The sequence below is a fragment of the Vidua chalybeata genome, chromosome 11 (genome assembly GCF_026979565.1).
Source record: "Vidua chalybeata isolate OUT-0048 chromosome 11, bVidCha1 merged haplotype, whole genome shotgun sequence".
In the NCBI taxonomy this organism is placed as follows: Eukaryota; Metazoa; Chordata; class Aves; order Passeriformes; family Viduidae; genus Vidua; species Vidua chalybeata.
Window position 1 is genome coordinate 15314028 of NC_071540.1, and position 12569 is coordinate 15326596.

Consider the following 12569-nt stretch of genomic DNA (forward strand, 5'->3'; position numbering starts at 1 on the left):
TTTTTTGGAGAAAGCAGCCATCTTTTAGGATTTAGTATTTCTGGCTTGTTTTCTGCAGAGACATTCCCCACTGGATATTTCCACCAGGAGTGAATGAGCTCCATCTTCCTTCCTTGTGAAGACAGTGCCAACATTAGGATGAGAATGGGAAAAGAGATCTCAGTGCACCTAAATGGTTGGATTTGTTCAAGTTGCTTCTTTTATATGTATCAAGTCTTTCTCCTTTCTGGTTTCCAGCTCAGGCAGTTCATTGAATGCCTCTGTTATGGAAAGTCAAATAAATGATCTGTTTATAATAATATTCTGGGTTAAGATGGATTTGGCATGAGCTGATTTTTGTGCAGCTGGCAGAGGCAGACCAAACAATCTTTCATATTAGTGTTTTGGAACTAAGAAACACTGAGTTGAATCTGCTATTCATTGAGTGGGCATGATGTGAGGAATTATGGTTGGTATTAATCCCCCTTACAGATAAAATGACAGCCCTCCTGTAATTGTACAGAACACAGTATTGAAATTCAGTCTGGGTGAGTGGTGGATGGTTCGGGGTCTGTAGAACTGGTGTTTGTGTAGGAGTGTAGACTTGTGGATGTGGCACCTTGGTTTCTATTTCTCCGTTTGATCATCCCATACTTGGCTGAAATCTGCATACTTAACTGGGGGACAGCACTGATGTTTTCAGTTCTAAAACTTCCAAGGTGGGACCTGTTGCCAATATTTACAGCCACGGTGTCCTGGCATTTGCCCCGACCTCATCGTACGAACACTTCCATGATCAAAAGAGCAGGAAGGAGTGAGCAGTAAAGTTATAGATGAAATTTTATGTGCATTTGTACTTTTCAGTGGTGCATGATGCCACTTGGTTTGAATTAAAGTTATCTGCTGCCAAACAGTAAGGCTTTAATTTAATGTTCTTAGAGTTTGGGAGAAAAAAGCTGAAGTCATCCTGAAAAATCTTGAATTATTCCAGACATGAAACAATGTTTGCCTATAGCTACTGCTTAGAATTTTCTGAATTGGTAGGAGCAATTCACAATTATGCAGGACTTCCAGATGTAGATCTTCACTGCAGTTACTTTCCTTTACAAGATTTTTTTTTTTTTTTTTTTTTGTGGTAAGAATTGGCATATGCTAACAGTATATTCACTAATGATGTGTGTAGAAATATGGAAAAGACAGCAGTTATGAATTATGGTTCTCCATTTGGAAGTTTAGTCTTTTCTTATTTTCCTAACCAGACCCAAAATGGAGTGGGCCAGATTTTCAGCTGGCTTCCTTAGCTGAGGCCCCAAACTCTGTAACTGCATTCATTTTTCATGCTGCAGGCAGAAGTGTGCTGAAACCTTGCAGGTGCAATTAAGATTTTGGAGCCTGATGAAAAGTCAATCCAGAATATGATTTTTTTGCATTTCCATATATTATAACTGACATATTGCAGGTGTTTTTTTAATTCCAATTGAATGACAATTAAATCATAGATACTGTGTGATAAATTCTATACCTGAGAATACATATGTAAAAAGGGTATCTGCTTCAGAAGTTGGTACAAATATAACTTAAAAGATCTGGAAAAAATGAATATATGATTCAGATAAATTATCAGTGATACCATTATGCCAATATATTTAATGGTTCTGTAGTTGATGTGTCTCTATCAGAGTTGACTGTTGCCACTGCTTATTGCCTTTCCAAACCTGAACTTTTTTTTTATCACTGTACAACTCTGGTAACTCTTTGCCATTAATAGAATTACTTTCTGTTAATTAAAACTAGTGACAGTTGAGATTTTACATTTGTTTTCTCAGCTTAGAGTATGGTTGGCATCCTGGCAGTGCCACTGAGGCAGAAACTTCTGGACAACATTGTGCATTTTGAGAGATCAAAAATACCCACATTGAATTAAGGAACGTGCATAGTTCAGAAGTTACTGTTGCAGACAGCACATATCTTAAATTTAAATAAGATCAAAGGCTGACTACATTTGAAACATACATAATAATATTAGGGTAAAACTTTTTTTTTTCTCTTTGTGGTGATGCTGTGCCTTACTAAAGCCTAGGGATTGGTTTTCTGCATAAATAGTTTTTCTTTTTCTTCTTTCTTCTGTTTTTAAGCTCTTGTACACAATTACCCCTTTGTGGTAGCATGTGTCAAATCATGTGGATCCAAAAACTATTTCCAGTACTTTATAAATGAAAAATTAAAAATCCCAGAATCTTAAGTCCTTCCCCCTTTTCCTGGAGGCAGAGATCCTGATGTTTTCATCAGATCACCTTTCCTTTCATATGCTTTATCATGGAAATACCTTTTCCCTCAGAATATTTTTTTTTGTTTTAAGTAAAGTTCATATTACTTCACCATAACTTTACACACAGTTGCATCTACAAAAATTATGAAGTGTTGTTACACATTACTAATAAAACGATTTTGTTTGGTCTTTGTTACTTAGCTTTGTGACTGTAAGTGTGCTGTCCAAAATTTCCAAACCTGCCACTTGTCTTTGAACACTTTGCACTCACTTCACTCTGCCCTAAAGAAGAAACCTTGAAAACCCTCCAGGGACTTTCTGCTCCCTGGTTGTTCTGGTGCCCATTTTCAGCCATGTCTGTGCCTAAATCTAGGGTGAGTCTAAGATGGCTTGGGGCTCTGTTTTCCTAAAAAATTTCCACAAGATGTACCAGCTGAGAAAGCTGGTTTGAGCATCTAAATAAATAAAATATGTATGATTAATATGATTAATAACTGATTAAAACATATTCTGTCACAAATATACCAAGGATCTTTGAGCATGATGGCTTAATGAGTTTTGAGAAGCTCTGTGTGTTTAATTGATGTTGCCTTCTAAAAATTCTGAATTATAAGGCCAGAGTATTTAATTATATATACATTAAAATATATTTAGTCTAGTTAAATGCTTTCTAGGGGAGATAATTAAAACACAGAAGGCAGAGTCTTCTACTACTTGGGTAGGGAATCCTCACTGCTGGCCTGACACTGGCCATGGATCTTAGAATCCAAAAATTTGTGTAATAGACTGAAAAAGTTGTATTTCTTTATTAGCTGTTCCCCAAAATCCCAGAGGATGTCAAAGTACATTAATTTCCATCACAGCATGGAATCTTTCAGGTCTGAATGGCAGCACACAGCTGCTCTAAGGCTGTGTGTGAGTTCTGTTACAGCTCTATAATCTCTGGGCAAAACAGTGAAGAATCATTGGCAAGTAAAATTCTCAAAATCCAAGAGGTGTTTTATTCTTTGAATGATCAACTGTGGCCCCAAAAACATTTTACAAGGATTTAGCTGTTTTCAAGTGATAATATTATAAGTATGTAATAAATGTAGTAATTGGCTTTTTTTTTTTTTTTTTTCTGGTGAGTTGTAGCTTTCTTTTTCTAACAAGTCCTTATTGTGTGCAAACGAAATCTGTATATTTAGAAGTACATGCAGAAACAAAAAAATCATTCCATGGTTATTACAAAAATGAATATCTCTTTAGGTCTGGTTTATGCTTGCTGTGTAAATAATGATTTGCTGCCAGAGTTTGAAAAAGATGCACGTTGAAGCAGCAAGTACCATTAGGTGGGCTGCTGAATGAAAATTACCAGATTCTGGATATTTTCATTGCTGCTGTGTCTTATTAATTTCTGAAGGTGCAGGATGATGTGGGGTTATTTTGGTTGTTGTCCCCTCATTGTATATGTAAGAAAAAATAATAAAGGGAAAACCATGACTAATGGGTGTTTTCTGTTTAGCTCCAAATCAGTTGAGACCTCTGTTCCTTCTCCAAACATTTATGAAATTGTACACTGAAGATTCTAGAGAGGTAATGAGTAATGATTGAGGGATGGTTGACCTCTGTGGCAGTATGCAGATGATGTATTAGGGAGGCACAGGAGCAGCTGCTCATAGTAATTCCCATGGATGTGTTATGAAGGAAGAATCAGAACAGTTTCAGTCCACTCCCATTAATCTCTTAGAAGTGGGGCAAAAGTATTTGCTGATCAACAGTGTCAAATCCTGCAAAGAAATCCAGTAGGATGAATTGCAGAGAATTTTCCTTGCTTCTAGCAGGAGGTCATCCACCAGGGCTCTAAGTCCTGTGTTAGAGGCTTGCCTTAAAATGAAGCCTGTCTGACAAGGATCCACATTTCTGTCATCTGGCAGTTGGCAATAAGGGTATTTTTGCTGACCTTTTAGCCAATATTTTTAGAAAAAGGGAAGTTAGACATTAAGCATTTATTTCTGAAATTCATTGAGTTAAGCAGTGCTTTTTTTTTTTTGTTGTTTTTCTTTTACATTGAACCAGTAAACATTTAAATATTTTTGTGTATCAGTATTAGATTATACATGGTTCTGAGTTCTGCTGCTGTCTGAACCCTGACTTAGTGATTTTTGTGTTGCTTGGTTTCCTGTCAGTACTGCCTGTAAAACCGAGGGAGATTTCTGGAGATGATTGTTTAATTTACCCATTTTCTGGAGAGCCATAAGCTTCTTTTGCCTGTTGGATATTCCCTTTGTGTATCTAGGCATTCCCTCATGGAAAGAAGTACAACTTTCTTACTTTCAGAGAAAGCAACCTGGGTGTTCAGGGTTATGGGGTGGAAAAGTTTGGTGGGCTGTGACTTTGCTTCTTTGTGGAAGAGAAGTCACAGCTCTGCCTTCTTTACTGGCCGTGACAGAGGTCTACAGTTGCTTATGGGACTTTGGGGATATGGTGAGGCCTTTTCTGTTGAATTTCTGTGTAATTCCAAACAGTGTGAACTTTTCAAATCGCTTGAGAAGTGCCCCAGATGGTGTGACATTCTGCTTCATGGGAAGATTTGAAAGTATTCCCTGTGCATAGTCTCTGGTTAACTATTTCATTGCGTTTGAAATGGGAGAACACCAAAGCCAAGAACTCTGTTGACATTTTGGTGGTGTTTGTTTAACCTCCTAGTGCACAAGCTACATTTGTTGAAAAATATTATTCTTACCTTTGCAAATCATCAGTAATTAATTCCCTTGGAAATATCTACTGCTGCACATAGCCAGCTTGGGAGGCTGCTGACAGATCACAGTTTTACATCAGGTGCTAACAAATTGATTATTAAATTTCATAACTAACTGATTTATAGCAACAATTTAATTTCTGTATCTCTCTAATGTATTCACTTACTGTATTTCCAAATAGTGCAGAGGAGCTGGATTGCTTAGTTGCTCCTAATGGTGAATTGTGCACAGCATGTGAGATCTGAATGACTTCCCCAGTGCAAAGGTTAGTGAAGTATCACAGGCTTTGTGAAGTGCACAGAATATTAGCTGCATTTCAGCTCAGGTATTCACATGTAAGGTTGTCCTGGCTGATTCTATATGCTTTTAAACTTCCACTAAGTTGTAGGTACACTTACCAGCATGGTGAGGCTTTTCTGGGGTTGCTGGGTACCCTGCAGTTGGAGCAAGTTGTTCCTGAGTCTCAAGAAGCAGTGACTACCTGAAATAACGGGGCAGATCAGGTCCCAGTGCCCACCTAAATGGCACTGGTAGCCCACATTAGCTGCCTTGGTGGGATGTAAGTCACTGCCTGAAGACATTTTAAGGAGACATAGAGGCAAATTTTCATAACACTCTGCAGGGTCCTAGCTGTAGTGTTCCCAAAAATATCTCATGGGTGTCATGGTTAGAGGGAGCACTTGGTCATGTTGATACCAGGAGTAAACACTATGGAAAATTTCTTTTGCTGCTGACATCCTTTGTTGGCCTTAGCTGTGCCTTTGATGTAGAATTAGAAACTTATTTCAAAGCAAGGGGGGATTTTTTTTTTCCTTGGGCTCAGGAGAAAGCCTCACGCAGATTGCAGCAATGTTTTTAATGAACTTGTGAAATCAAGGTCATAGTTCTGCTATCACTTGAAAATACTCCTGTCATAAAGCAAAGCTGCAGTGCCAGATGTGTGGTGTGAATTGTCACGTATCTTAAAAATTTTGTCCCTGCATAATGATACGTTCAGTGACACAGAGCTGTGCACCACTGAGATTAGAATCTGTCATCTGTGGCTGAAATTCATAACTGCACAGTGGCTGTTACCCAGGTAATCTCATTCATTTCCTGGTGTGCAAATGGCCGGGTCACAAAAACTTAGATGACAATTTTCAGTAATTGGACCTTTGTTAGCAGTCTGACGAGAGACACCGATAGCTTAATGGACGTGGATCCAAATCTGAGAGGTGGCTTTTTTCTGAGCTGAAATGAAGCACATCAGTGTCTATTCATACAACCCTTTAGGTTTCTTTTCTGTGGAGTTATCTAGGAAAAAAATCCTTTTTTATTTAGTATCTAGTACTAATTAAAAATAAAGGCATTCTAAAAGGCGATCTGATACAAACTTTTCACTATGATAACTGTTCAAAATGTTTTTGTATTTATTTTTCTATTTCTTCACAGATTTTTTACAATAAAATATTGTAAATAATGTTAATTTTACAGTCTCTTAAATCTGATTTACTTTTGCTTCGAAAAAATGGGAAATGGGCTTTGAAAAATACAAATCTCATAAAATGGACTGAAGCATAATTTTATTTCTTTTATAAAATCCAGTTAAATGACCTAAAAATTAAAAAATGGCTAAACTTCATCATTTTATAGTTCTAGAATCTTCTTTTAAAATAATTGAACTGACAGATTTAAGTATAGAGTGTGTATTTCCCTTCTGGTAGTTACTGTGTAATTATTAATGATTAAGGATACTACAGTTTGGATAGGTAGAATATATGAATCCTTTCTGTCTGTGATATGTTACTTCCTAGTGCACATAACAATTATCAAATAGAATGATGATCTTTTTAAAAGTGTCATATTTGTTTTGGAGGGAGTGGTGATGGTATTTTTGGTATTGCTGCTGCATTCATGTGCTGCAGTTCTTATACAGGAGGCTCTTACACCAAAAATTGCATCTGTGTTGGAGAAACTTGTTCCTTTTTTCCCAGCAGATGTACAAATCTGTTAATTAATTCTTGCTGGAGCTTTTCATAAAGTCTCATAAGAGGTAATGAATCATCCAAAGTTCCATGTCCTCTCAAGCTTCAAGCAGCTTTGTTTTCCTCTTGGCAGATGCATCTCAAAAGAGGCAAAATGAACTCTGGTTTAAATCATTTTGATTAAAAGTGCCTCAAAAGATCTGTTACCTTCTAAAGAACATGATCCTGCACAACTCTGAATATCCTGCTTGTGCTGTGTTGAGTGAGGCTGCAAAGATCAAAGAGCTGCCTTTTTTTTTTTGCCATTTGGTTTGAACAGAAAGAACTTTGCCTTTGTAAGGACAGTCCCTGTTTATCTTCAGTTTCTTCTGTGGGTGCAGTATGTCTGCACAGATGTTCTGTATGGGTGTCACTGCCCAAAAGGAAAATCAGAAACCCAGCACTTGAGACACTGAGCTCTCAGAGTGCACAGATGTTTCACTCTGCTTCTGGAGCTTTTGGTTAAAATTTTCCAAGTAGGCAAAGGAACAGATAATAGATTGTTAACTTCTTATTGAAGCACACTACACTGGCAACTTCCCAATAGGCTGGAAGTCTAAATTTATTTTAATAAGAAAATACAGCCTACTCTTTATGCCCATCCTTCTGCATTTCTTTCAGTATTCAGCTAAGGTGTGTTTGATTCACCCTGAAATGTTTTTTTGAAAACTGAGCTATCAAAATCTGGTGCTTTGAAACATGCCTGAAGGAATATAATTACTTAGGTTTGTTGACAACCTGGGACTTCATGTTTCACATTATTTTCCAGAATTCCTTCTGCAAATGCTCGGAGTTGTAGTATACATGTCCTTCAGTCATGTGGGGAAAGGTTCTGAATCTGTGTCTGTGTGTGTAGGGCTGTGAGGAGGCACTTGAGAAGGACAGAGAGCAAGCAGTTATTTTTCCTAATTGTGCTCCATTTATTACCTTCAGAATTAGAATTTTTGTTGTGTGTTGATTTTGTCTCATGGGATTGCAGAAAAGACATAATAGGATGGAATAGGCTAAACAAATGTGACAGATCTTAATATTCTGGTGTTAGGACATCACAAGTGTTAGTGCAGGAATTTTTGGCTGTCATTATTTTGTGTGACTTTTCCAAATTTAATATGCCAGGGTGAGGGATGCCAGCTGCAGGTTCTCCAACCTGAGGTCCTCAGCTCAGGTAGAGCTTGCTGAGGTCTGCTGCGTCAGGCTCTGACTCAAGGGCAAGAACACACTGCCAGTGCCAAGGTTTGCTCAGAGATGATGTAATCTAGCAAATGCAGATCCATCTGAGGTCCGAGCACCAGAGACTTTGCTGTGTTTCGTAAGGGTTTGGAAGAAGACAAGAAAGAACAGAAAGGGCGTTTGTCCTTGGCCTTGCTGTGGAGGTTGGGAAGGCTGCAAGGTGCAGTATCCTGAGATTACACTGGAGACCTCAAGGAATTTGAAGTTTTCTGGACCTGTTTTTTGAATGAGAGAGGTATGTGCCAGCCTAGGTTATTTTCTAGCTTAGTTTGGTAGAATATTACCCTTCCATTTCAAGTTCCTTTATCATGCCATTTCTATTTAAACTGGGTTAGGTGAGTTCAGTGAGGAAGGATTCTGTCTCAAGGATCTCTTATGGTGTTCTGATTTTCCACCAAAGAATGCAGCTTCTGGAAAATGTTTTTATTTTTCCATCTCAGTCTTGCATTTTTTTTTACAGCATACTTCATCAGCTGCAGGAGTATAAAATGTGTACATGTGCCCTTTTACATTGTGTCTTTGTTTCTTAGTCACTTGTCCCCTACCAATTGTGCAGGTGTCATGTACCCCATACAAGTGGTAGGAGTTGCTCCAGGAAAAGTTTCTTTTCTAAATGCTCCAGATGGAGAAAGTTTCCCAATCGTCAATTGTGAAAGCAGTGATGGTGCTGTGTTGCATTTTGCCTTTTATTCTGTACCCTTTCTCCAAGGGTGTGTCACTATGGGACTCAACTGGACCCTGAGTGGGGCTGCTGGAACCAACTGGAGTCAATCAGCTCCTTCCCACAGAAACCAGCCAGCCAAGTCCCTCACACCAGCACCCCGTTCACAGAGGGGTGTAATTACACTTATTTAATTGAGATTTCTTTGTCCTTTCTTTTGATTTTCTCAGGCCCCTCCACATCCTGATCTGCAACGCTGCTGTGTTTGGTGCTCCCTGGTCCTTGACAGAGGATGGCCTGGAGTCCACCTTCCAGGTGAACCACCTGGGACATTTCTACCTTGTCCAGCTTCTGGAAGATGTTCTACGCCAGTCATCTCCTGCCAGGGTTGTCGTGGTGTCCTCTGAGTCCCACAGGTTGGTGAATGTTAACTTTGGTTTTGCTGGAATCCTTAATCCTTAGAGCATGAAACAGTTTGGGCAGAACTAGAGAAGTTTCTGAAAATGAAGGTCCTTGCTCTCAAGCATTTGCTGTTGAATAATCTTTTTAAAAATAGAAGCATTACTAATGCCTGTGGATGTTTCTGGATTTGGCTCTGTTGCTGGATAAAGCATGTTCTAGTTTTATAACAGTATGTAGATTTTTTTTGATCATTCTTTGTGTGAATGCAGATTTTCGCTGCGTTTCAGACCACTCATTGATTTTGTGAGGAGATGGAATAATAATTGATTAAATCTGAATGGCATGACCTATATTGATTTGTCATTCAACAACTTCAACATCTTAGCAAAAAGAATGTGCAGATATTTTAGCAGGAGAAACAATGCAATTAAAAACTGCTAGATGAAATCCAGTTGTTTTATAATGAGAAATTAGGGAATTCAATGCAGACATTAGCTGTATAATTGTAAAATGGGAAGTAGTGTAGTTAATACATATTACAAATCTGGCTATGCCTCTTTTGGTAAATTTTTTTAATTAAAATGTTAGATGCTCATCTATTCTACTGCCAGAAAAAGTGCAGTTGGTAAAAAAGATGTTGATGAGGTTTGCCTTATTTCAGATGTGCTTGTGTTTTTGTGTTAATAACTGAAAATATGGTTTTGATTTAAATAACGTTCCTTGTGCAAAATGAATGCCCCAGTTCTGAATTTTACTGGGCACCAACCACTTACTCCTTGCTGATTTATTTCAAGGACTGCAGGATCAAGCCTATAACATCCAGCTTTAAACATTACTGTTGATTTCTATTTCACTTTTGGTCCTGTGCAGCAGCTCTAGCAAACTAAAAGGAAGAATGTGAGAGTGCCTTTTTTTTTTCCCCTGTCTTCATATTTTGAAATGTTTTAGTGACCCAGAATGAAGCTTATTTTTTTTAATCATGTTTCCATAAAATGTAACCCCAGGGACCTGGTAGAGAGAGACCAGCCAAGGGTCGGGCTGAAACCTTTATCACTTCCAAACACAGGGGCTTATGGTATAAATGACACACTGCAGATAGATTTACTTCTACCATTTTAAATTTATGATGGCTGAAATGAAAGGAAGCAATAGAAAATGCCAGTAATAATCCTCCCCACTGTTAAAAGACATGAAATGTCTAGTAATTAGGTGGTAACAAAATCTGGACATCCTTATCTTTGCAAATCACACCAGGTTTGTGAAAGCAAGTAGCAGAGTCCTGTTAGGAGTGAGGGCAGCTACTGCAGGGCAGGCGAGATAGCTCTAGAAATAAATCTGCCAACTCCAATCACTTGCCAGATGTGGAGGGCACAATGGGATATGTATAAATGAGCTGTTATTTAATGGGAGATTATGTTGAATTGTCAGCTGCTTGTTCCCCCATGTAAGTTTGTATCTCTGATAGTATTTTAAATGACATCTTTGTTTTTCACTGCATTAAGTGCTGTGTGTAACCAGGGCTCTCATCTCTCGACATCTTTATCTCTGTTTTTGAAAACATTTTGAAAGTGCTCATTGCTAAGTCAGAGAGATCAACCAAGGTTGACAGAAGCCCATAAGGAAATAAGTAATAGTCTATGTTTGAATAAAATAATTAACACAACTAGTAAATTTCCTTTTTTCTAAGGAGTCCGAATAATGTCTTGCAGCTTATCACTTAGACAGATCATTGTAAATAACTGTGCTTTCCCCACCCCTCAGTCTGTTTAATGGGAAGAAGTTTATGTAAGGAGTTAGTTAGGTATTATTAGGTGGTCGTTCTTTCTGACCTACTTGAGAACTCTGAGCCTTAAACCATGTTGTAAAACAGAAGTGTTGGTATCTAATTACTTCCATAAAACTTGACTGGATCTTGTTGCTGGAGTCAAGACCCCCTGTTAGGGGAAAAATCAAGTCCCATGTTTGCAGAAAATGCTATCCAGCACTGCTCCAAGGCAAAATATTTATTTGCCTCTTTGGTTCTTTGTTCATTTCTAGTTACGTCTCTGGATTCAGCACAAATGAATTCTGCTTAAATTAAGCTTTTGGGTACTTTAAGCACATCATATTAAAATCAGAATAATAAGTAGGTTGACTTTCTTTCTGTCTTTATTTCTGTGTTGTTAATTTGATTGTCCAGCCCTTATTCCCCTAAATTCATTGAGATTGACTCACATAAGCACACTTGCAGGACTGGACTCAAAATATGCCACCGTGTTTCCTTTATACAGTAACACACAAAGAGTTTTATTTATAGATTATTTTTGGTGTCATAAGTGATTGCTTGTGGAACGAATATAGGAAATTCCTCCCAGAATAGTCCTGTTAATTTCAGAAATGTATTTTATCTAACTGAAAATTATGAAAGAGGAATTTTGTTGTTGAAATTGAAGGGCTAATTGTGCAAGACACTGAACATCCTGGATTCCTCTTGAGTTCAAATACTGCATTGCATTTCTCTGAGCGTATTATAATTCTGCTCACAGAATGAATGTAGAAATTCCAGCTGATCTCTTCATTTCTGGGCATGAGATGCAAAATTAGTAAAGATATTTTAAAACATTTTTCTAGTGTGTGCTATAATTATGTTTATCCCTGTTCTCCCCAGCTGATTCTGAAAACCGAGTATTAAAAAGAGCTTGCTAAATCCTTTTTATTTTTAGTAGCTCCTCTGAATGAAACGTAGATTTGTAACTAAATGTAGTATTATTTTCTAATATTAAGATATAAGTAAATTAATAAGTGAAATTGTAAGAACTGGGAGGAGAAATACTTTATGGAAATTTCATTTTCTTCATCTAAATGTCTTTAGAACATTCACTACTTTGTTTCTTTCCTTTTTTTTTTAATAACAAACAGCTGGTGTTTAATGACTCTGTCAGACCCAATTAAAAAACGTCAACTAGTTACTTTGATTTGTGTTCAGCCATGCCATGGGTATACTTAAAAACATTATGCTCTGCCAGAGCTCATTTTGGCTTTGTTTACATTTATCTTTTAAACATATAAGACTATTGATGGCAAGTTACCAAGGTTATAACCCCTTTATATTCATCAATTTTTAATCTAAAAAAGAGCTTAAGAGGCAGTGAGACTCATCCATAGTTACTTGAACACTTAAATGCAAGTGTGCTCTGTGTGAGCACTGGATGAAATGATCAGGGGATGGGAAGAAGGGGAAAAGAAAAAATGCTGGGTTGCTCTGCTTTTAGTGCAGAGTTATTTTATCATTTTTTCCTACATTA

At 37.6% G+C, this 12569-nt stretch overlaps 1 protein-coding gene across 3 annotated transcripts in view; it reads left to right on the plus strand.

The window, feature by feature from the left end:
• WWOX (WW domain containing oxidoreductase) overlaps positions 1 to 12569 on the plus strand; it is a 484843-nt gene that overhangs the window by 100849 nt on the left and 371425 nt on the right. For all 3 annotated transcript variants that reach the window (XM_053953289.1, XM_053953288.1, XM_053953287.1), the window contains exon 7: positions 9114 to 9299. In XM_053953289.1, coding sequence (XP_053809264.1) covers positions 9114 to 9299 — 186 coding nt within the window. The remainder of the gene's footprint in view (positions 1 to 9113; positions 9300 to 12569) is intronic.